Source organism: Equus przewalskii, chromosome 18, assembly GCF_037783145.1.
Source record: "Equus przewalskii isolate Varuska chromosome 18, EquPr2, whole genome shotgun sequence".
Classification (NCBI taxonomy): Eukaryota; Metazoa; Chordata; class Mammalia; order Perissodactyla; family Equidae; genus Equus; species Equus przewalskii.
The window spans coordinates 35,559,300-35,580,611 of NC_091848.1; the positions used below are offsets into that span (position 1 = coordinate 35,559,300).

The 21,312-nt window shown below is 34.4% G+C and overlaps 1 protein-coding gene across 1 annotated transcript in view; it reads left to right on the plus strand.

The window, feature by feature from the left end:
* The window catches only part of FYTTD1 (forty-two-three domain containing 1), a 28,989-nt gene extending 9,401 nt beyond the window's left edge, over nucleotides 1-19,588 (plus strand). The window contains exons 3-9 of the mRNA XM_008518370.2: nucleotides 3,793-3,941; nucleotides 10,366-10,478; nucleotides 12,011-12,107; nucleotides 12,522-12,583; nucleotides 14,308-14,382; nucleotides 15,354-15,480; nucleotides 17,162-19,588. Coding sequence (XP_008516592.1) covers nucleotides 3,793-3,941; nucleotides 10,366-10,478; nucleotides 12,011-12,107; nucleotides 12,522-12,583; nucleotides 14,308-14,382; nucleotides 15,354-15,480; nucleotides 17,162-17,260 — 722 coding nt within the window. The 3' untranslated portion in view covers nucleotides 17,261-19,588. The remainder of the gene's footprint in view (nucleotides 1-3,792; nucleotides 3,942-10,365; nucleotides 10,479-12,010; nucleotides 12,108-12,521; nucleotides 12,584-14,307; nucleotides 14,383-15,353; nucleotides 15,481-17,161) is intronic.
* Nucleotides 19,589-21,312: the final 1,724 nt, after the last annotated feature.

Sequence of the window (21,312 nt, forward strand, 5' to 3'; positions counted from 1 at the left end):
GCAAGTAGATGTAGATTTAATTTGAATATACAGGTTCCTCCAGCATGCCTAATTTCCATTTGGTTGCAATTCTAGAAGGAAGTCACACACAGAGCGGCAATAATTTGATTTTAAAATTTAAGAAAAAATTGTAACTTATTGCTTCTTTTCTGATTATAAAAGTAGTAAAATCAGTACCATTAGGACTGAGGCACAGCAGCCGAGAAAGGAAGCAATCTGGAAGAACTCCCCACCATACTGAATTGCCATGCTGGTGAAACTCACTGGGAAGCCATTTGTGGGTGTGATGCAGCTTTCACTGGAGGATGAGCAGGGCCACAACTGTAGTGATGCCTAGGACTAGATTTAGACAGATGCCTAGGGACCAAAATTTAAGGCGTCACTCACGCTCAGATTTTGTGCCGTACGTGCCTCTCTTGCTTTATTTACCATAGTCTCAGCTTGTGGGAGAGGGATAATGTGTGCCACTGGGTATCCTATGCCACAAGAATAAGCCTTGAGTTGTACACTGAAAGGTGGAAGAAAAGCCTCTTGTTCTTCGAGAGTCCCTCCAGCGCCCTCTACTGACAAAGCTTAACATTGTGCCAGCTGGTAAGAGAAATGTTCCATTAAGAGAAGCATGGCAGTAAAGAATGAATTGGGAGCTGAATGACATTAAATTGGTAAAGGGTTCAACCATCATAATATAACAAGTTTTCCTCTCTTGTTAGATTTTGGCCTTAAAATGGGTACACCACACAAAAACGTTCTGGAATTAGATAAGTTTGAGAGTGACATGTTATCACTGTTTTAGAGATTCATCACACACATTAGTTCTGAGAAATCCTACAGTAGGGAAAACTATTTTACTTTATTTAGTTTGACCATGAAACTTTTCTGTTGGAAGACCTGTTACCATACTTCAGATGTGTAATATTATACAGGATACCATTCTGAAAACATTCCCCCCAAAATTAGAGTTAAGATAAGAATGCCCAGTATCACAATTGTTACTTAGCATGGTTCTGTGGAATTTCCGGCAGTTGCGTTAAGAAATAAAAGATTTTAAAGTGTAATTATTGGAAGGAAGAAGACAGTATCACTTGTGGGTGATATGATTGTCACTCAGAAATCCCAAGAAAATAGCTTGAAAGACTATTAGAAGTAATAAGTGAATTCAGTGACATGGTTGGTTAAAAGGTATTAATTAAAATCTCAGTAGTGGGGCCGGCCCACTGGTGCAGTGATTAAGTTCGCACGTTCTGCTTCTCAGTGGCCCGGGGTTCGCTGGTTCAGATCCTGGGTGTAGGACATGGCACCGCTTGGCAAAAGCCATGCTGTGGTAGGCGTCCCACGTATAAAGTAGAAGAAGATGGGCATGGATGTTAGCTCAGGGCCAGCCTTCCCCGGCAAAAAGAGGAAGATTGGCAGTAGTTAGCTCAGGGCTAATCGTCCTCAAAAAAAAAAAACAAGAAACTCAGTAGCTTTCTGTAATGCCAGGAATGGTAATATGAAAATTATTCTTAGAAAAGGATATTTTTTTGTGATTGACAACAAAATGTATAAAAATACCTAGTAATAAGCTTAAAAAGAAATGTGCAGGACCTGTAAGAGCAAAATCTTCAAACTATATGGAGCCAATTTAGTGGCAAAAGAAGACTTGAATAAGTAGAAAGCCATACTGTGTTCCTGAGTATTGTAAATATGTCAATTCTTGAAAAATCAGTTATAAATGTAATGTAATTCTTTTATCAAAGTAGCCAAGGAAATTAGAACTAGACTTTAGAAAACGGATTTATCAATATGACAGTTCATAAATGGAAGAAGGCAGATAGCAAAAAAACACATGGAAAATGTTCATTATCACTAGTAAACTACCAAGTAAGACAAGATTTTTTTTCAAATACTAAATGGTAAAGATTAAAAAGAATTAATTTTTAGAGTTGTCAATAATATGGAAAAAGTGGCACCATTATCTTCCTGGGAATGTAAATAAATATAGTCATTCTGGAGGGAATTTTTACAGTATGAATCAAAATTCTTAAGAGTTTGCTTTACTATTTGATACAGCATTTTGTTCTCTAGAAACTTATATCTTTTTTTATTAGAGACTTGAGGAAATAATCATGAATGTGTATAGAAGTGTTATCTACACTGTTATGGCAAGGTTATTTATAACAGTGTAACATTAGAAGTAGCTAAAATGATTAGTATGAAATTGATTGGATCAAGTGTGGTACATTAAAAACTAATGAAATAAAAGAATGTAGGGACATGGGATAATATTCACAATGTAGTGTTAATGTATAGTAGAAAGTAGTATATAGAGTATAAGATGTGGTTGCTAGAAGATTGACTCAGTCCACCTTCTAGGCACTTGGTACTACAAAATTGTGAATTACCTCATGTAATGATAGTCTTTTTTTCTTCTTCTTCTTCTTATTCCCAAAGCCCCTCAGTACATAGTTGTATATTCTAGTTGTAGGTCCTTCTGGTTGTGCTATGTGGGACACTGCCCCAGCATGGCCTGATGAGCAGTGCCATGTCCACACCTGGGATCTGAACTGGCGAAACCCTGGGCTGCCAAAGCAGAGCACATGAACTTAACCACTTGGCCGTGGGCCAGCCCAGTGATAGTCTTTTGAGTTGCTTAAAAATTTTTGAAACTGAGGCTGACCTGGTGGCATAGCGGTTGGGTTCATGTGCTCTGTTTCAGTAGCCCGGGGTTTGTTGGTTTGGATCCCGAGCTAGTCAAGCCATGCTGTGGCAGGTGTCCCACATATAAAATGGAGGAAGATGGGCATGGATGTTAGCTCAGGGCCAGTCTTCCTCTGCAAAAAGAGGAGGATTGGTGGCAGATGCTCAGGGCTAATCTTTCTCAAAAAAAAAAAAAATGGTTGGAATTAAAAATGTTAACTTTTTAAATGTATACATACAAGTAAAAGAAAAGACTAGAGAGATGTAGAATGTTAGTGGTTATCTCTAGGTGGTGGGATAATGGGTGACTTTTATTTCCTTATTTATACTTTATATGTTTCTAAGAATTCTGCAGTGAGCACGTTTATTTTTTCATAATCAGAAAAAAGTATTTAAATAGATAAGATACAAAATGGAAAAGCAAAGTCAGTAATGTAATATGCCACAGATATTAAAATACGTCCATTGAAGCTCACTGGGAACTTTAGCAAAAGCAGTTTGCATATGGTAGGACTGAAAATAAAGAAGCCAAATTGCAACGTAGTAAGTAAATGGGAGATGAGATAGTGACTCCACTCTAGATTAGCATTATCCAACAGAAATAAAATGTGAGCCACATATTAATAATATATTTTATTTAACCCCATATAGCCAAAATATCTTTACAACATATAATAAATATAATATTATTAATGAATTATTGTACATTGTTACATCTCAATTCAGACTAGCCATATTTCAAGTACTCAATAATCACATGTGGTTAGCGGCTAACACACTGCACAGGGAAAGTTGAGGCTGTCCTATCTATTGAGACAGTAATACCAGACAGAGGATGGCTAGAGGGGAAATGTGAGAATCCTCTGGTCCTTTACAGTCCATTATAGCAACAGGACCCTTTCTACTGCAGCTTATTGCCTCTTAAAAAAATGAAATATTTTCTGTAATTCAAAAGAAATATATGTAAATAATATAAGAAATATATAAATAATAATAAAAAATAAAACTCATACCCTCCACCCTGTTTAAGAAATAAGATATCTTGTGACCTGTGTGCCCCTCAGTTGTATTCTTAGATTGATATTGTTTCTTCTTTTTTTTTTCCCTCTCCTACAGGTTTTGGTAAGAATAGTCTGAGCCGTCGAGGAAGAGTAATACCTGGAAAGAGACGTCCTTATGCAGTTATCACTGGCCTTGCAGCCAGAAAAGCATCTGGAATTCGAAAAGGAATTAGTCCTATGAATCGACCACCTCTAAGTGACAAGGTAGGTTGATGGCTACCCGTGAGTCAGATACCCTTTTCTTTTATTTGTACTAATGTATCTGTGCATGCGCTTGAGAGAGCATTTTATTTGAATATTTTTATTTATTTTTTAGGTAGTACTTTGGGACTTATATAAAAAATTTGGTAACTAAAAATCATTGTCATTCATGAAGAAACCTGAATTTCCACATTCTCAAATATGAAATTTTTTCTTATGGATTCCTGACTTTCCCTGTGTGTGTGTACAATTTTTAACAGGTTATTGAGGTATAAGTTTGTACTATAAAATTCATTTGTTTTAAGCATACGATTCAATGAACTTTAGAAAATTTACGGAGTTGTACAATCATCACAACAATCTAATTTTAGAACAGTTCTTTCACCCTAAAAAGAAATCTCATGTCCATTCAGTCATACCTTATCATCTGCCTCAGGCAACCACTAATCTACTTTCTGTAGATTTTCCATATATTTGCCTGTTCTGTACATTTCGTGTAAATGGAAATTATACAATAATAAATGGTCTGGCATGTAGCCATGTTTTTCAGGTTCAGGTTCATGTTGTAGCATGGATCAATACTTCATTCCATTTTATTACTGAATAATATTCCGTTATATGGATATACCATATTTTGTTTATCCATTCACCAGTTGATGGACATTTTGGTTGTTTCTGCTTTTTGGGTATTGTGAATAATGTTGCTGTGAACATTCACCTGTAAGTCTGTATGGACATAGGTTTTCATTTCTCTTGGGTAGGTACCTATCCCCTAGTTGATATTTTTAATTAGAGTTACAATCATTTACCCACCATAAGTTAGTTACTTTTCAAATTTTAACTTAAGTTTTATTTACATCTCAAGGAGTAATTTTTGGATTGGCTAAAGCATTCCTTAAAATAGTTTCACAAATTGTTTTTCTTCTAATTCTTATGTTTAGTACGTCTGAACCACTAAAGAATTTAATGTTCTACTTTTCAATCCCTTTGGTTTCTCTGATTATGAAAGTAATACATACTTGTAAAAAAAAATTCAGGACATTCATTCCTTAAATTATCTTAAATGTGCGTATTCTGGTTAAAAACCACAACTGTCTTAGATCCCTTAACTTTTCAATTCTGCCACCACCAACAGCTGTTCTCTCCTCTAAAACTTTATCATAGAATTTACTGTTTAATTATTAGAAATTAGAAGACATTAATGAGATATGGATACTGGAAGGGAGAGTGGGTTTAACTGCTAATTACTTGCTCCAGGAAAAATTTTAAGTTGCCACATGTGGTAGTCTTTTGAGTTGTTTGAAAATATTGAAAATGTTAAATTATAGAATGCTAAGAATGTACTGAATAGATTTTAGAGAGAGTCAACTTAGAATATCTGTCATATAAAAGTTGTGTTTAAGTTCTTACGAGATTCTTCTACTGGACTGTATATCTTTGTCAGTGTCAATTCCGTAACTTTTCCCTTTTAGATTCAGAATTTACCAAAACTGGGCCTATGTTATTTTCTGTAGAACTTTTAACTTAACTCTGATAATACTAAACCATTTAGAACATCTGTGACCTTAAAAAAATGTGTTGTTGCTGCGTGTAAATGGCAGTTATTTTCTACTAACGGGTAGTTTTAATCATTTATCTGATTTTGACAGAAATAAACACCTTATCTCCATACTGTGGAATTCTATTTAGCGATAAAAAAGGAATAAATGTTAATACACAGGATAGCATGGATACATTTCAAAACATTGTGCTAAGCAAAAGAGGCCAAATACAAAAGACTATGTACTGTGTGATCCCATTTATTTGAAATTGTAGAAAAAGCTAAGCTATAGTGACAAATCAGTTATGCTTGGAGTGGGAGTCAGGCGAGGTAAGGGAATTGACTACAGAGGGTCACAAGGAAACGTTTTAGGGTGAGGGCACTCTTCTCTATCTTGATTATGGTGTGGTTACATGATTGTATGTAATTATCCAAATTCATCAAACTATAAACTTAAAATTTTATTCTATGTACATAATACCCTAATAAAATTAACATAAAAATGAACTAAATATCTTAATTTCTTTCTCTCAAGGAATATATTTTTTTTTGATGAGGAAGATTGTCCCTGAGCTAACATCTGTGCCACTCTTCCTCTATTTTGTATGTGGGAGGCTGCCACAGCATGACTTGATGAGTGGTGTATAGGTCTGCACCTGGAATCTGAACCTGTGAACCCCCGGGGCCACTGAAGCGGAGTGTGTGAACTTAACCACTAAGCTGCCAGGCCAGCCCCAAGGAATAATTTTTTTTTTTAATTTTTTAATTTATTTTTTTTATTAAGGTTATAAAAGTTAACATCCTTGTGAAATTACAGTTGTACATTATTATTAGTCATGTTGTAGTTACACCACTTCACCCCTAGTGCCCTCCCCCCACCCCCCTTTCCCCTGGCAACCACCGATCAGTTCTCTTTGTCCATACGTTAACTACCACCTATAAGTGGAGTCATACCGAGTTCGTCTTTCTCTGTCTGGCTTATTTCACTCAACATAATTCTCTCAAGGTCTATCCATGTTGTTGTGAATGGGACAACTTTGTCCTTTTTTATGGCTGAGTAGTATTCCATTGTATATATATACCACAACTTCTTTATCCAATCATCAGTTGCTGGGCACTTCAGTTGGTTCCATGACTTGGCTATTGTGAATAATGCTGCAATGAAGATAGGGGTGCATAGAGCTTCTGAAATTGCTTATTTCAGGTTCTTAGGATAGATACCCAGTAGTGGGATGGCTGGGTCATAAGGTATTTCTATTCTTAACTTTTTGAGGAATCTCCATACTGTTTTCCATAGTAGCTGCACCAGTTTGCATTCCCACCAACAGTGTATCAGGGTTCCCTTTTCTCCACAGCCTCTCCAACATTTGTCACTCTTGGTTTTGGATATTTTTGCCATTCTAACAGGTGTAAGGTGAGATCTTAGTGTAGTTTTGATTTGCATTTCCCTGATGATTAGTGATGATGAGCACCTTTTCATGTGTCTATTGGCCATCCGTATATCTTCTTTGGACAAATGTCTGTTCATGTCCCCTGCCCATTTTGTAATTGGGTTATTTGATTTTTTATTGTTGAGTTGTGTGAGTTCTTTGTATATTATGGAGATTAACCCTTTGTCGGATAAATAACTTGTGAATATTTTTTCCCAATTAGTGGGCTGTTTTTTTGTTTCAATCCTGTTTTCCCTTGCCTTGAAGAAGCTCTTTAGCCTGATGAAGTCCCATTTGTTTATTCTTTCTATTGTTTGCCTCATGTGAGGGGTTATGGCGTCCGAAAAAATTCTTTTGAAGCTGATGTCAAACAGTGTGCTGCCGATATTCTCTTCTAGAAGACTTATTGTTTCAGGTCTAATCTTTAGGTCTTTGATCCATTTTGAGTTTATTTTAGTAAATGGTGAAAAAGAATGGTAGATTTTCATTCTTTTACATGTGGCTGTCCAGTTTTCCCAGCACCATTTGTTGAAGAGACAGCTTTCCTCCATTGTAGGCCCTCAGCTCCTTTGTCAAAGATTAGCTGTCCATAGATGTGTGGTTTTATTTCTGGGCTTTCAATTCTGTTCCATTGATCTGTGCATCTGTTTTTGTACCAGTACCATGCTGTTTTGATTACTGTGGCTTTGTAGTGTGTTTTGAAGTCAGGGATTGTGATGCCTCCAGCTTTGTTCTTCTTTCCCAGGATTGCTTTAGCAATTCGGGGTCTTTTGTTGCCCCATATGAATTTTTGGATTCTTTGTTCGATTTCTGTAAAGAATGACATTGGAATTCTGATTGGGATAGCGTTGAATCTGTAGATTGCTTTAGGTAGTATGGACATTTTAACTATATTTATTCTTCCAATCCATGTGCATGGAATGTCTTTCCATGTCTTTATGTCGTCGTCGATTTCTTTCAAGAAGGTCTTGTAGTTTTCGTTGTATAGATCTTTCACTTCCTTGGTTAAATTTATCCCAAGGTATTTTATTCTTTTTGTTGCAATCGTGAATGGGATTGAGTTCTTGAGATCTTTTTCTGTTAGTTCATTGTTAGCATATAGAAATGCTACTGATTTATGTATGTTGATTTTATACCCTGCGACTTTGCTGTAGTTGTTGATTGTTTCTAATAGTTTTTGTATGGATTCTTTGGGGTTTTCTATATATAAGATCATGTCGTCTGCAAACAGCGAGAGTTTTACTTCTTCATTGCCTATTTGGATTCCTTTTATTTCTTTTTCCTGCCTAATAGCTCTGGCAAACACCTCCAGTACTATGTTGAATAGGAGTGGTGAAAGTGGGCACCCTTGTCTTCTTCCTGTTCTGAGAGGGATGGCTTTCAGTTTCTGTCCATTGAGTATGATGTTGGCTGTGGGTTTGTCATATATGGCCTTTATTATGTTGAGGTACTTTCCTTCTATACCTATTTTATTGAGGGTTTTTATCATAAATGGATGTTGGATCTTGTCGAATGCTTTCTCTGCATCTATTGAGATGATCATGTGGTTTTTGTTTCTCATATTGTTAATGTAGTGAATCACGTTGATTGACTTGCGGATGTTGAACCATCCCTGTGTCCCTGGTATAAATCCCACTTGATCATGGTGTATAATCTTTTTGATATATTGCTGTATTTGGTTTGCCAAAATTTTGTTGAGGATTTTTGCGTCTATATTCATCAGTGATATTGGCCTGTAGTTTTCCTTCTTTGTGTTGTCCTTGTCAGGTTTAGGGATCAGGGTGATGTTGGCTTCATAGAATGTATTAGGGAGTGCTCCATCTTCCTCTATTTTCTGGAACAGTTTGCGAAGGATAGGTATTAAATCTTCTTTGAATGTTTGGTAGAATTCTCCAGAGAAGCCGTCTGGTCCTGGACTCTTATTTTTGGGGAGGTTTTTGATTACTCTTTCTATTTCTTTACTTGTGATTGGTCTATTCAGATTCTCTATTTCTTCCCGAGGAATAATTTTTTTAATCAAAATTATTATGAAAGAAAAACATTCCTAGGTATACTTTTTAGAACACATTTATACACACATATAAATTCTAGAGCCATGGAACATAAATTCACCATATATTAATGGGTATTATAGTTGTATTCCATGTATTCATCATTTAACTAATGTTGACTGAGTACCCACTGTATGCTAGATGCAAGGGATTCTGCAGTGAATCAATAGAAAATCATATGATTACAATATGGCAAGTATTTTGAAGGAAAATAATCTGACAACAGCATCAAAGAAGGAGCTTTCATGTTTACTTGATGTTATTAAAGACAAAAATACAGACCTTGGAATGGGCCATTAATCTGATTTTGTAGCATTTCTCCTATGCTCTTGATATTCTTTATCCCTGTTTTTACATTTACTTCTTTTCCAAATATTTATGAAAATGAAGATTTTTATAATTTTTTAGGTGTAAATTTAAATTTATTTATTTTTGTTTTGTTTTGTGGGTTTTTTTTGAGGAAGATTAGCCCTGAGCTAACATCTGCTGCCAATTTTCCTCTTTTTGCTGAGGAAGACTGGCCCTGAGCTAACATCCATGTCCATCTTCCTCTACTTTATATGTGGGACGCCTACCACAGCATGGCTTGCCAAGCGGTGCCATGTCCGCACCCAGGAGCTGAACCAGTGAACCCTGGGCCGCCGAAGTGGAACATGCACACTTAACTGTTGTGCCACTGGGCTGGCCCAGATTTTTATAATTTTTGCGTTTTATAGTCAGTCAGTATTTATGAAATATTTCTCATATGCTTAAAATATAAGGGAATCCAGATTAAGTATAAGATATATGGTCCATATTGTCAAGGACTTTTGAAAAGTCTTTATGGAAAATATGGAAACCTAAATTGGGCTTTAATGATAGATTGAACTTACATATGTGGAGGGAGAAAAGGTGGACATTTCATGTGCTTGTTTCTATGATATTAAATTTTCTTTTCCTTTTTTTCTCTGTAGCCATTTCTACTCAGGCCTCTTTGTTATCACGACCTCCTCTTTTTTCTTTCTCACATATTTTTATTTTTTGTACCTTGGCCCTCTTATCCCTTCACTTGATATCAAAATCACGTTTATATAAATGATCCCCTGATTTACATCTCTGGCTCTCTGATTCTTCTCTTGAGCTCCAGAGGCATGTTTCCCCATCACCCGTGCATCTCCCAGAGCACCTCAAAAAAATAAAAATTTATTTTTCTGTTTGAATTCTCCTTTTGAGGCAAGAATTTTAAGTATGATGTGGTTGTTGTCTTTTTAGTCACTTAACACTGGAAACATTCAAGTCACTTAATCTCTGTTTCTCTAACCTATACATCTCAGCAGTCCGTGTCCATTCTGCCTCAGGAATGTTTATTGTAGGAGGATATATGTCAAAAAGCAATCTGATTAACATAGTTTCTTGCCTTCTGAAAGAATATAGAACGATATTTTCCAGCATTAAAAAGGAAGACAAACCTTCTGAGACAAAATGAAGTGCAGAGAAAACCAGTTGCAGTTCTCAAGAGACCTAACCAGTTAAATAGAAAGTAAGTACTCAAATATAAGACAATAATAAAGACAATAATATGTTATCCTGCATTTAAAAAGATACATTTCTCACACTACATATTCAAAGGGATGGATTTGCAGTGATTCTTGTAGTTATTTGGTCATTTTCAAGACATATTTGGAATGTCTCTGAACATCCATCATGAAAGCATTCAGTAATAGCTTCCTTATATTTTAGACCCAGTGTTATTGATGAATTTAACTAATTATAAATTTTTTAAAAAAACTTCACTCTACTTCTTTACCTCTCTTGACATATAGAATAAAATTGCAATGACATATAGAATAAAATTGCAAAAGGTGATTATTTTGGTAAAAACACCTCAGCCAGAATTATTCATAATTGGGAATCCTGAAAGCTGAGTTTGTTATTCAGTCTCGGTGGCTTTTAATAGAACAATATGTGTTATTTGTGGAAAAGGCCAACTAGAAAGAATTCTGTGTAAATGCTTATTAAGCTGAAATTATTTTTATATTAAATTGAAAGGCATAACAAAAACTTAAAAATTATGACCTATTGTGGCGTTCTGTTCTCTGTATGGATAAAGTGGGCAGAAAGGAAATTGACAAGCTATGAAGTTTCCTTATTTCAGTTTCAAGTACCATTTATTAATTTCTTATAGAAGATAATTCAAAACAAAAAGCCCTGAAATGAAGTCTTGGTATAAATGCAATGGCTGGAATTGCAGTTTTGCTTTAAAACCATTGTCTCTTTTTTTTGGAATCACTTGGTGGTACCTTTTGGAAAAAGGGAACTTCTCAAATAATAACTTGTTAATTACATGAGCCATTAATGAGCCCATCTTAATTTGGCTACCACGGAAATTTAGCATTTGAGCCTCTGTAAGATTGGAGGTAAGATTAGCTAACCTGTTAAGCACTCAATTATAAAAAGAAATAAAAATGAAAATTTTTTTCTCGTATTTTACCAACTTCCTATAGAAACTAGAAAGGAATTAGTGAAGGTCAAGTCAAACATATTTAAGAGTATGTTGTTCTGTGCATGAAAGAGGAAGCAGCGGAAGAGAGTAAGTCTGTCTGTGTTTTTTATTAATACATAAAGGTTTCTGAGTGAGGAAGGAAGAGAAAACTGGACATGTTATTTTCAAGGTTTTCTCTGTTTTTGGTTTTCAGTAGTTCAACTATGAGGTGCCTAGATGTGATCTTTGTACTAATCCTGTAAATCTGTTCATTTATATTTGTCACCAAATTTAGGATTAAAAATGTTAAAATGTCTTCAGAGGAGTTGTTTTATGTCAGAATATTAGAGAGCTGAATATTTGCAAGATAGATTAATACAAAATTAACCAGGTTGTTATGTAATATGCTGCAGAGGGAGATATTTGTAAATCAAATCTTTGTGTAAATAAGAAAATAATTTAGAGTCTTTATGTTTAGTGTACCTCAAGTTTTCAGCCTATGAATTTAACTGTTTTTGCTTATTTTTTCTCAAGATGTTTTCAGAGTTAAGTGGCTCAGGCTATTCATGATATATGTGTTTTTGTTGCAGAAATAATATTCCAGCCAATTTTACTAGGAGTGGAAATAAATTAAGTCATCAGAAAGACACTCGCCAGGCAACTTTTCTTTTCAGAAGAGGCCTGAAGGTATTAAAAACTCTTGGTAGTGTTTTCTTTGTACCCAAACAAAGGATCCTCAACATCCACCTTTAGTAATTCTCAATCGTAGGCATGGCCCGTGGTTGAGGTGTAGGGGTTGGGTCTGGGATTTGCAGAACATGACATTAGATTCGTTCTTTTTTTTTTTTTTCCTATTTTCTTTTTTGTTGTCCTCAATAGCAACATCTTATAAGAATTTAATGTTATTTAGGAATAAACTTGTTTTTATCACTTGTTCTCATATAGGAACCCCAACAAAGACGTGTTGCCAGAATAAGCACATGCCCCTCTCCTGCATTAATACATATACCATACTGGGTTATAAGGTTACAGAGCAGGATAGCTCTTTGGATTCAAGTCCTCTGCTTTCTGTGGGATCTACTGCTTTTTTTTTCCCTTCAGGTTCAGGCCCAGTTGAACACAGAACAACTGCTAGACGATGTAGTAGCAAAGAGAACTCGTCAGTAAGTTTCAATTTGTTTTTCAAGATGTCATTTCAAAACTCCCAGAATATTAGTGACCCGAATTACTATATGCCCCAATCCAAAAGAAATTAAATGAATAAATTAACTGTTGAGCCTGAAATAAATAAATCTTATTTTGTTTTTTCCCAAAAACCTTTTTTTATTTTTTATTTTTTTATTTTATTAATTTTATGTTTCCTTTTTCTCCCAAAGCCCCCTGGTACATAGTTGTGTGTTTTTAGTTGTGAATCCTTCTAGTTGTGGCATGTGGGATGCCACCTCAGCATGGCTTGATGAGCGGTGCCAGGTCCTCGCCCAGGATTCAAACCGGTGAAACCCTGGGCCACCAAAGCAGAGCACTCGAACTTAACTACTCAGCCATGGGGCCGGCCCCCCCAAAAACCTTTTAAATTTTCACCTCAGTATTTTAACGGTTTTGGCACGAAATACATTCTGTTTTTAGGGTTTTTTTTTTACTTTTTTTCCATTTTATTAAAACAGCTCTTTATTTTCTGTAGCTGCTTTTATACAAATGAATGTATTAGAGAATAAATAGAGGAAAATCCAATAGAGCTTTTAGAAAATTTGTAAACCTTTAAAAACAATAAGATGTTTCTCCTTTTCACATTTTTTCCCCTTACACCTATAAAGGTTTTTAAAAATATATTTTTGTGTGTTAGAATTGCACTTCCCAAGTGTGTGAGTTGTAGCATTCTAATTCCATCAATATGATCAGCTTTGGAGATTAAACCATATAAAATTATGGCTGCTTTTTGGAAAATAAAATATGATCGTGGTCCAGATATGATTCCAACTAAAATAGGGCATGATTTTGAGCAATCAAAGTGTAAGAAAGGAAACTATTTGAATGTAATGCTGGCAGTATTCTTTTGCACAAGAGTCATGACATTGGAAATCATAAGGAAGTGATAATCATAGTCTATTTGCTTCTGCAATGAAAATTTTTTACATAATTGTAATAATATAAATGCTTTTTATTTGTTTTGAGAATCAACCTATAGAACATAGCACAAAATACTTAATTTGGTAACAGAATATAATGTAAATGTTGGATTTTGACTAACATAAATATAAGAGTAGAGCTGATAAAAAGTGGGAGGTACAAAGTGGGAGAAGAGGTGGAAGAAAGGAATGGAGGTACTACTGTCCTTTCATAGAAAGTGAGTAGGGGATGGTGTCAAGAGACACTACTGAAAGAAAGAGATTTAAGTATATTTAAAGTTATAATGGAAGTAAAATAGTGATATAGCCATCAAAACGGTTAGGAGTAGGTAGGGAAACTAGACTATAGTGTGATGAGCTAAATCCTCATCATAGCAAGATATTATATAAGCATCTTGTTTAGCAAACTGGAGGTAGTGAGCGAACAGTAAAAACAGGCAAGGTTAGAATTGCTGCCTCTGGGAAGCAGGAAGGCGGAGAATGGTGGGGTGAAGGACTGTTGCTTTCATTAGAAGCCTTTCTGTGTTGACTTTTTTTTAGTGTGCATATATTTGTTACACTGAAAAATATTAAATAAATTCAGGTATCCAGTTCCTACCTCCAAGATGGTGATTAATTATATCATGGTGGGCCCCAGGTATCTATATTTCTTAAAAGCTAAGAAAAAATAATGGCTATGTTAAAATGTATGTTTATATGTAGAATACATTATAGGGTTTATAAACTTATATTTTAATGAAGTTTTGGTTTTTTGAAACTAGATGGCGGACTTCCACTACAAATGGAGGAATTTTGACTGTATCCATTGACAATCCTGGAGCAGTGCAGTGCCCAGTGTAAGTCTTTATTGTGCAAAAAGTATAACTTCTCATTATGTAAGATGATAGAATAGTGTTGGTCTTCTGCTCAGAGTATGATCCAAGTTAGAATAAACTGAGACAAGAATAAAAGTACAGTCATGCATCGCATAACAATGTTTCACTCAACATTGGACTGCGTATACAACAGTGATCCCACAAATTAGTACCACATGGCCTACATGTGGAGTAGGCTATACCATGTAGGTTTATGTAAGTAGGCTCTGTGATGTTCATGTAATGATGTGTTTCTCAGAACATATCCTGGTCGTTATGCAATGCAAGACTCTAATACTTGTGGTACAAAATGGAAATAGTATAGTATAAAGTTAAGAGTAAAAGCTTTCTTGATTCCTAGTTCTGCAGCCCCAAAGTAACCACATTTAACAATTTTGTGTTTTTATTTTAAAAATTCGGTGCTTGTATAACAAATAAATGTACATCTATTTTTATGTATACCTTCTTCCCCTTCCCCCAGTATATTTTTGACATCTTTACTTTTCGGTACATATAGATCTACCTTCTTTTTAAAGGCTTCGTAGTGCATTCTTTCATCTAGATGACCTTAATTTAGTTAATCATTCCATTATATTTATTGCATTATAAACTTTCTAAGTTTATGGAGTTTGTCATCTAGCCAGACATTTTAATGATTGAAATGAAAAAACATGTGATGAGTCTCTAGAAGATCAAGACTTGGAGATCACAGTCATTCCAAATTGTTGAAAAGTTTATGGTTCTACTTAAAGAGGTGTCCTGTGAACTATTATAAATTTTAGTCTCTAGATTAGTCAGTCAAGAACCAGATACTTTTCTTGAGAGCACAAATAAAGTATCCCTAATACATTTGAACATGTGTACATGTCAAGATGTTTTATGTACCAAATGATTTATTTCTCTTATTTTGATTGTTAAGCTGATCTGATTTCATTTTTATATTTTTCTAATAGAACCCAGAAACCACGATTAACTCGTACTGCTGTACCCTCATTCTTGACAAAACGGGAGCAATCTGATATAAAAAAAGTTCCTAAAGGTGTCCCTTTACAATTTGACATAAATAGTGTTGGAAAACAGGTAAACTTTTTTCCTGTAGTTCTTTGGACCATTTATGGTTAATATTCTAATTAACAAATGTATAGCAAATTAAATAGGATGTCCTAAGTCTCCTCAACCCCAGGAAACCATTGATCTGTCTACTTTCTGTCTCTGTGGATTTGCCTGTTTTGGACATTTCATATTAATGGGATCATATACTATGTGATGTTTTTTGACTGGCTTCTTTCACTTAGCATAGTGTTTTCAAGGTTCATCCATACTGTGTTAATATTTCCATTTTTTTAATTGCTGAATAATGTTTCATTAAATGGATATATACTGTATTTTATATATTCATTTATCAGTTAATGGATATTTGGATGGTTTTCATTCTTGAGCTATTGTGCATAATGCTCCTTTGAACATTCACGTACAAGTTTTTGTGTATGTGTTTTCCTTTCTCCTTGGTAAATACCTACCAGTGAAATTGCTAGGTCGTATCATAACTCTGTTTAACCTTTCGAGGAACTGCCAGACTGTTCTCCAAAGAAGTGACTGCACTATTTTACATTCCTACCAGCATGTATAAGAGTTATAAATGTTTCCATGTCCTCCCCAACACTTGTTATTATCTGTCATTTGATTATAGCCATCCAAGTGTGTGTGAAGTGGTATATTTCACCATGGTTTTGACAGTTTTGTGTTGACCTTGTATCTTATGTCTTGCTAAAATTCATTTATTACTTTTAGTAATTTTGTAGATTCCTTAGGATTTTCTATGTGAACAATCATGTCATTCTCCAAATTACTTTCTAATCTTTAAATCTGTTCTTGTTCTTTATTATGATGGCTAGGATTGACTTTCAGTACAATGTTCAATAGAAGTGGGAGAGCATGTATCCTTGCCTTGTTCCCAGGCTAAAGGAGAAAGTATTAAATGTTTTACCATTGAGTATGATGTTACCATTAGGTTTTTAGTAGAGTCTCTTTATCAGATTGAGGGAGCTTCCTTTTATTTGTAATTTGCTAAGAACTTTTATCATGAATGGGTGTTGGATTTTGTCACATGCTTTTTTTGTATCCACTGACACAAGAATCTGTGGAATTCAAGATATGAAGTATGGACAGAAATTTGACCAAATTGATTTTGGTTATTTTTATTTTGTCACTGTTGTTACTTTCCTTTCAGAAATTGGGTATAATTTGTGTGCTTTCTGTTGTTAATCAAAAACCATATTTTGATATGAATTTCTGTGATGAACTTACAGAAATTCAAGGAAATTTGTTTCAAAATATTCACAAGTCTAAATAACTCTTTTATCAAAGGCATTGCTACAGTTGGTGGCAGTGTTTGCAGAGCCTAAAAATAATTCAGATAGAGAAATCTTTGGATGTATGACTTATAGGCATTATAGGATATGTGTTTTATATAGTGTATAATGTAGGCATTATAATGGCTAGGAGATAGGGATTCTGAGTCAGACTACCTGGTATAAATTCTGGAGCTGCAAGTAGGCAAGTTAACTAACTTCGGCAAACTTCACTAAATTTACCTATTTCGTACGGTTTTTCTTAAAATTAAATGAGTTCATACACATAAATATTCAGGAAATGTTGGCTGTTGTTACTGTGAATACCATTATGATTGCATTATTGTTCCAAAGAAAATATGGCTTGTAGTCAAGTAGTTTAATTTTTTGTTTTGTTTTGTTTTCTCTAGACAGGGATGACTTTGAACGAGCGATTTGGGATCCTGAAGGAACAAAGAGCCACTCTCACGTTCAACAAAGGAGGAAGCCGCTTTGTAACTGTGGGATAGATCCCATGTCAAAGGGACGTTGGAGTGATGACTCTGTTTTAAAAGTTGAATTGCTTGAAGAGTTCGTCACAGAAATTCAAGAAACTTTATTTCAAAATATTCACAAGGCTAAATAACTCCTATTTTTATTTTTGAAGTTTTTTTTTTTTTTAATGTATAAATAATGCCCTGGAAGAATAACAGGGAATATACCTATCTGTTCTTAAAGATTTCATGGTTGGCTCAGACAGAACAATTCTCTATTTGACTTCTTTGGTTCCTCATGCAGCAGAAAGAAGACAGAGAGATAGAAATTGATTATTTTTATGATAGTGGTATTTAGGATCTCATTGCCTTTGCCCATTTTTTACACTTTGCCATGGTAAATCTTGATCTTCAGAAATATTAATAGGTCCCTTTGTTGCTGTCACTTATCTTTTATAGTGCTGATGTAATAAGTGTGGTTGACTTTTCTTCCTTAGAGGTGTAAAAAAATTTATTAGAATTGCAGTTTTGGGTTTTAAGGTTTATGGGAATATCTAGAACTTGGTTCATTTTTCAGGTAACATTAGGTTAATCCTCCAGAGTTGTAAATCTTTAATACTGAACTTTTAACAAGAAATGTGACTCTAGGCGTTAGTCTCAGTTTAAAATGTTGGTGTGTAAAAGGCTATAAATGTGTTTACAAAGTTATTTGATAGAGCATTGGAGGAGAAGTTCCGATGTAAAAGCTGACAATTTGTGTTTAGTAAATGAAGAAAGTATGAGAGGGAGTAGCAGGTTGAATACAGGTAACTGAGGTGAAAAACTTTGAAACACAGGTTATAAGTATACTGTTTGGATTTAGTGTAGTCTTAAATCTAGTGTCCACAGAGAATTCTTCAAATAATATTTAGAAGAATTATAATTATTAAAATGGATTGAGCCCCTTAGATATTTTGATAGTAAAATTAATAGCCATAAAGTCCTAGACTTTCTTATTTGAAAAGTTAAGTTTTATAAGCTTTTGAGCTTGCTAAGTTAAATAATATACAGCTCCAAAAATGAAAATATGCTTGTACACATCACAAAGAAAAAAACTGCAAAATGATGATAGAGTTACATTGTAACATTGTTTTGTCCCTTTCACTCTGATTTCTTGTATAAAATTCAGGCATTTATGATGAGAAAAGGGTTTTCCCCCCCACACTCTGGAGTGGTAGGAGGAGTTAGTCTGTTGTGCCAAGTTAGTGTTGAGTCCTCAGATGGTTGTATACTATAAGTTATGGTATAATGCCAAAATGCAGCAAAATATTCCAGTTACAAGTTTGGTCATTTTGAAGCTTAACCTTTTGGTTTGCTATAATGTTAAAACCTCTAAATAGCTGTTAGTTTCCCTAGAGTGTATTATTAGTGTTGATTTTCCCTGTAAAAAAAAACAAAGCATTAAGTTATCACTCCTGCCTGCCTTGCATTGTATGCTAGACTTTATTGTTGTCTCTCTTCCTCCTTGGGTTACTTGGTTTATGCTAGCCACGGAAAGCTATCAATAACAGTTTCATGCTTATACCAAAGAATTAAATCTGATCCTTAATATCTGGTATTTTGCCAGTCAGTCTACTGATAAGGGATTATTGGAAGCCAGTCATACAATTTGAAAATAAACTCTAGTCTCTCCTTAGGCCAAGGACTCATTGCGAAACTTTTTTGCAAATATAAATGCTTAGATTTGATCCATGAACAGTAAGTTTTAGACTGGTTTAGAATTACTGGTAGCTTATTTTAAAGCAAAGGAAAAACAACTGAGCACGAGTTTGCTGTCTTTAGAACAGTTTGTGAAAATATGGTATAAAGTTTTCATTTTCTTATTTTAAATATTATTGTATAGAGCTATTATTAATGCCTTTTTTTGAAAACTTTAAAAATTGCCCCAAATATTGACATTAAGTGCATCAAACAACAGAGTGTCTTTGGTATATTAAACTTTTGCTCTTCATGTATCTGTCATTTCATTTTCTTTTTAAATATAAAATTTTGCCTTTGTTACAACTAAATTAAAATTCTTGAGTGCTAACATGTTGTATATAGACAAAAGAATATGCTTTGTTGGAGGAAAATTTCCTTTCTTGGAATGTGGTTGTAGTCATCCTTTTTCAGTTCTTAAAGTTTTTTTTTAAAAACAGGATGCAACTTAAAATTTCCTTTGCATCAAGGTGTATGCAAAACATTGATGCAGTGCATCACAAAATGAACGTTTGTATTTAATGAGGAGATGCTTTACACTGTACTTTTTGGTGTTTTTTGGAAAAGTTACATTTAGATCTATTCTGAAGCTGTCCATTTTTAACAAATAAAATGTTACAGGTCTCACATGATTTATTCTTAGCTATAAAGATTGAGTTGTGGTTTATAGATTGTTCTATGTTACAAAGAACTTTGTGGTGATATATTTACAACTTTTAGAGTTTGCCAACCTACCTACCAGCCAAGTTGGTAAATCACTCTAGACTCATATTGACATCCTTCCAACTGCCTTTTGACCATTTCATTCAGATTTACTTAGAATGCAGAATATTAGGTTAAATGAGCCTTTAGAGATCATCCAGTTCAAGTCCTCTTTTTACATCCTAGTTAAGTGAAATTCAACTTTTCAAGACTTGTTTGTGGCAGTCACTTTTTGAGCTCAGATCTTTTAATTCTCAGTTCGTAATAAACTGCCCTTGTCAATTGAACACCCACAGAAAGTAGTAGAGTAGTGTGTGGCTTGTCAGATATCTAAGAAGTGGTAATAGCCATGCTTTGGCATTTGTAGCGTGGTAAGTAAATCTACTCTACCAGTGATGATCATGAGACTTCGTTACTTTGGTATTATGTAGACCCATTAGAAAAAGACCAGTCTTCCTAATCAGATGTTATGTATTTTTTTCTAATAGGCATAAACTTTTAAATTTTAATTTTAAATAAATCATAAAATACTTCTAAGTATGAGGAAACTTATAGGCGTCATTGCCCAATTGTTATTTTTTGTTAGAATAAATATATATGTCATATTTTCCTGTCAATAGCTTTATAATTCACATAACATACAGTGTCAGGGTAATTTTGTTCTGATGTGTATTTACCATAAGGAAGTAAGAGTGAGAAAAAATAGCTGACTTTGCACTACAGAGAATGAATATACACTCTGAATGCAGGCAATATTAGGGCAGAAAATGATTTCTTCGTTTCTGATCAATGTACCTTTGAACTTTCATCAGGATTATATGATTATTTGGTTTTTGCCACTGTAAAAAAAAAATGAAGCATGTGATTTAAGCTTCCATTTAAAGACAGCTCTTTTTGCATAGATCATTTTGGAGTTAGCCTCTTTTATAAAGTGATACCAATAAACCCCAAGCTTTTACAATAAGAATTTTAGACTGTTATGGACCATTAACAGAGATTTAAAGATTTGCTTATAAATTGTTGACTTCTAATGTCTTTTTCTTTCCCTACCATTACAGTTTGCTTTCTATCTGAAATCTATTCAACAAAAAGGTTGATAAAACAGGGAAATGTGATAACCATTCTGGAACTGAAATTCCTTGTTCTGAGTGTATTCAGATCAGGTTTACCTATGTTTAAAGATGAGTAGGAAACTTCCCCTCGTGTCTGTGTGTTTAACTTCTACTTCGATTTCCATTTTCCTCTAAGAGAAGAAAATCACCTTGTCTAAATTTTAAATTTAAAAGTCAGTTATTAGTGTTTCTTATTAAAGAAGTCAGGAAAGGAAAGGACCAAACATTTATTGAATGTATTCAACAAGTCAGTGTCTTTGCTTTACTTTTGCAGAGAATGGGATTAGCCAAGATTTTAATCCTACTACTTTGGGTTTATAAAAGTGGAGACTTACAGGAGTGACCATAATATATTTCTAGTGAGTAGAAGGGGCAAGGGAAGGACTTTATTTCTGCATGGTATAGTGAGATGCAGAATTGGAGAGAGCTATTGAGATTTGAGTGAAACGTTTTTGCCCCTAGTATTCAATGAGTTAACTCTCAGCCTGTAAAATAAACAGGAAGAAGCAGGGAAGTTCTCTCTATCAATTCTTAACA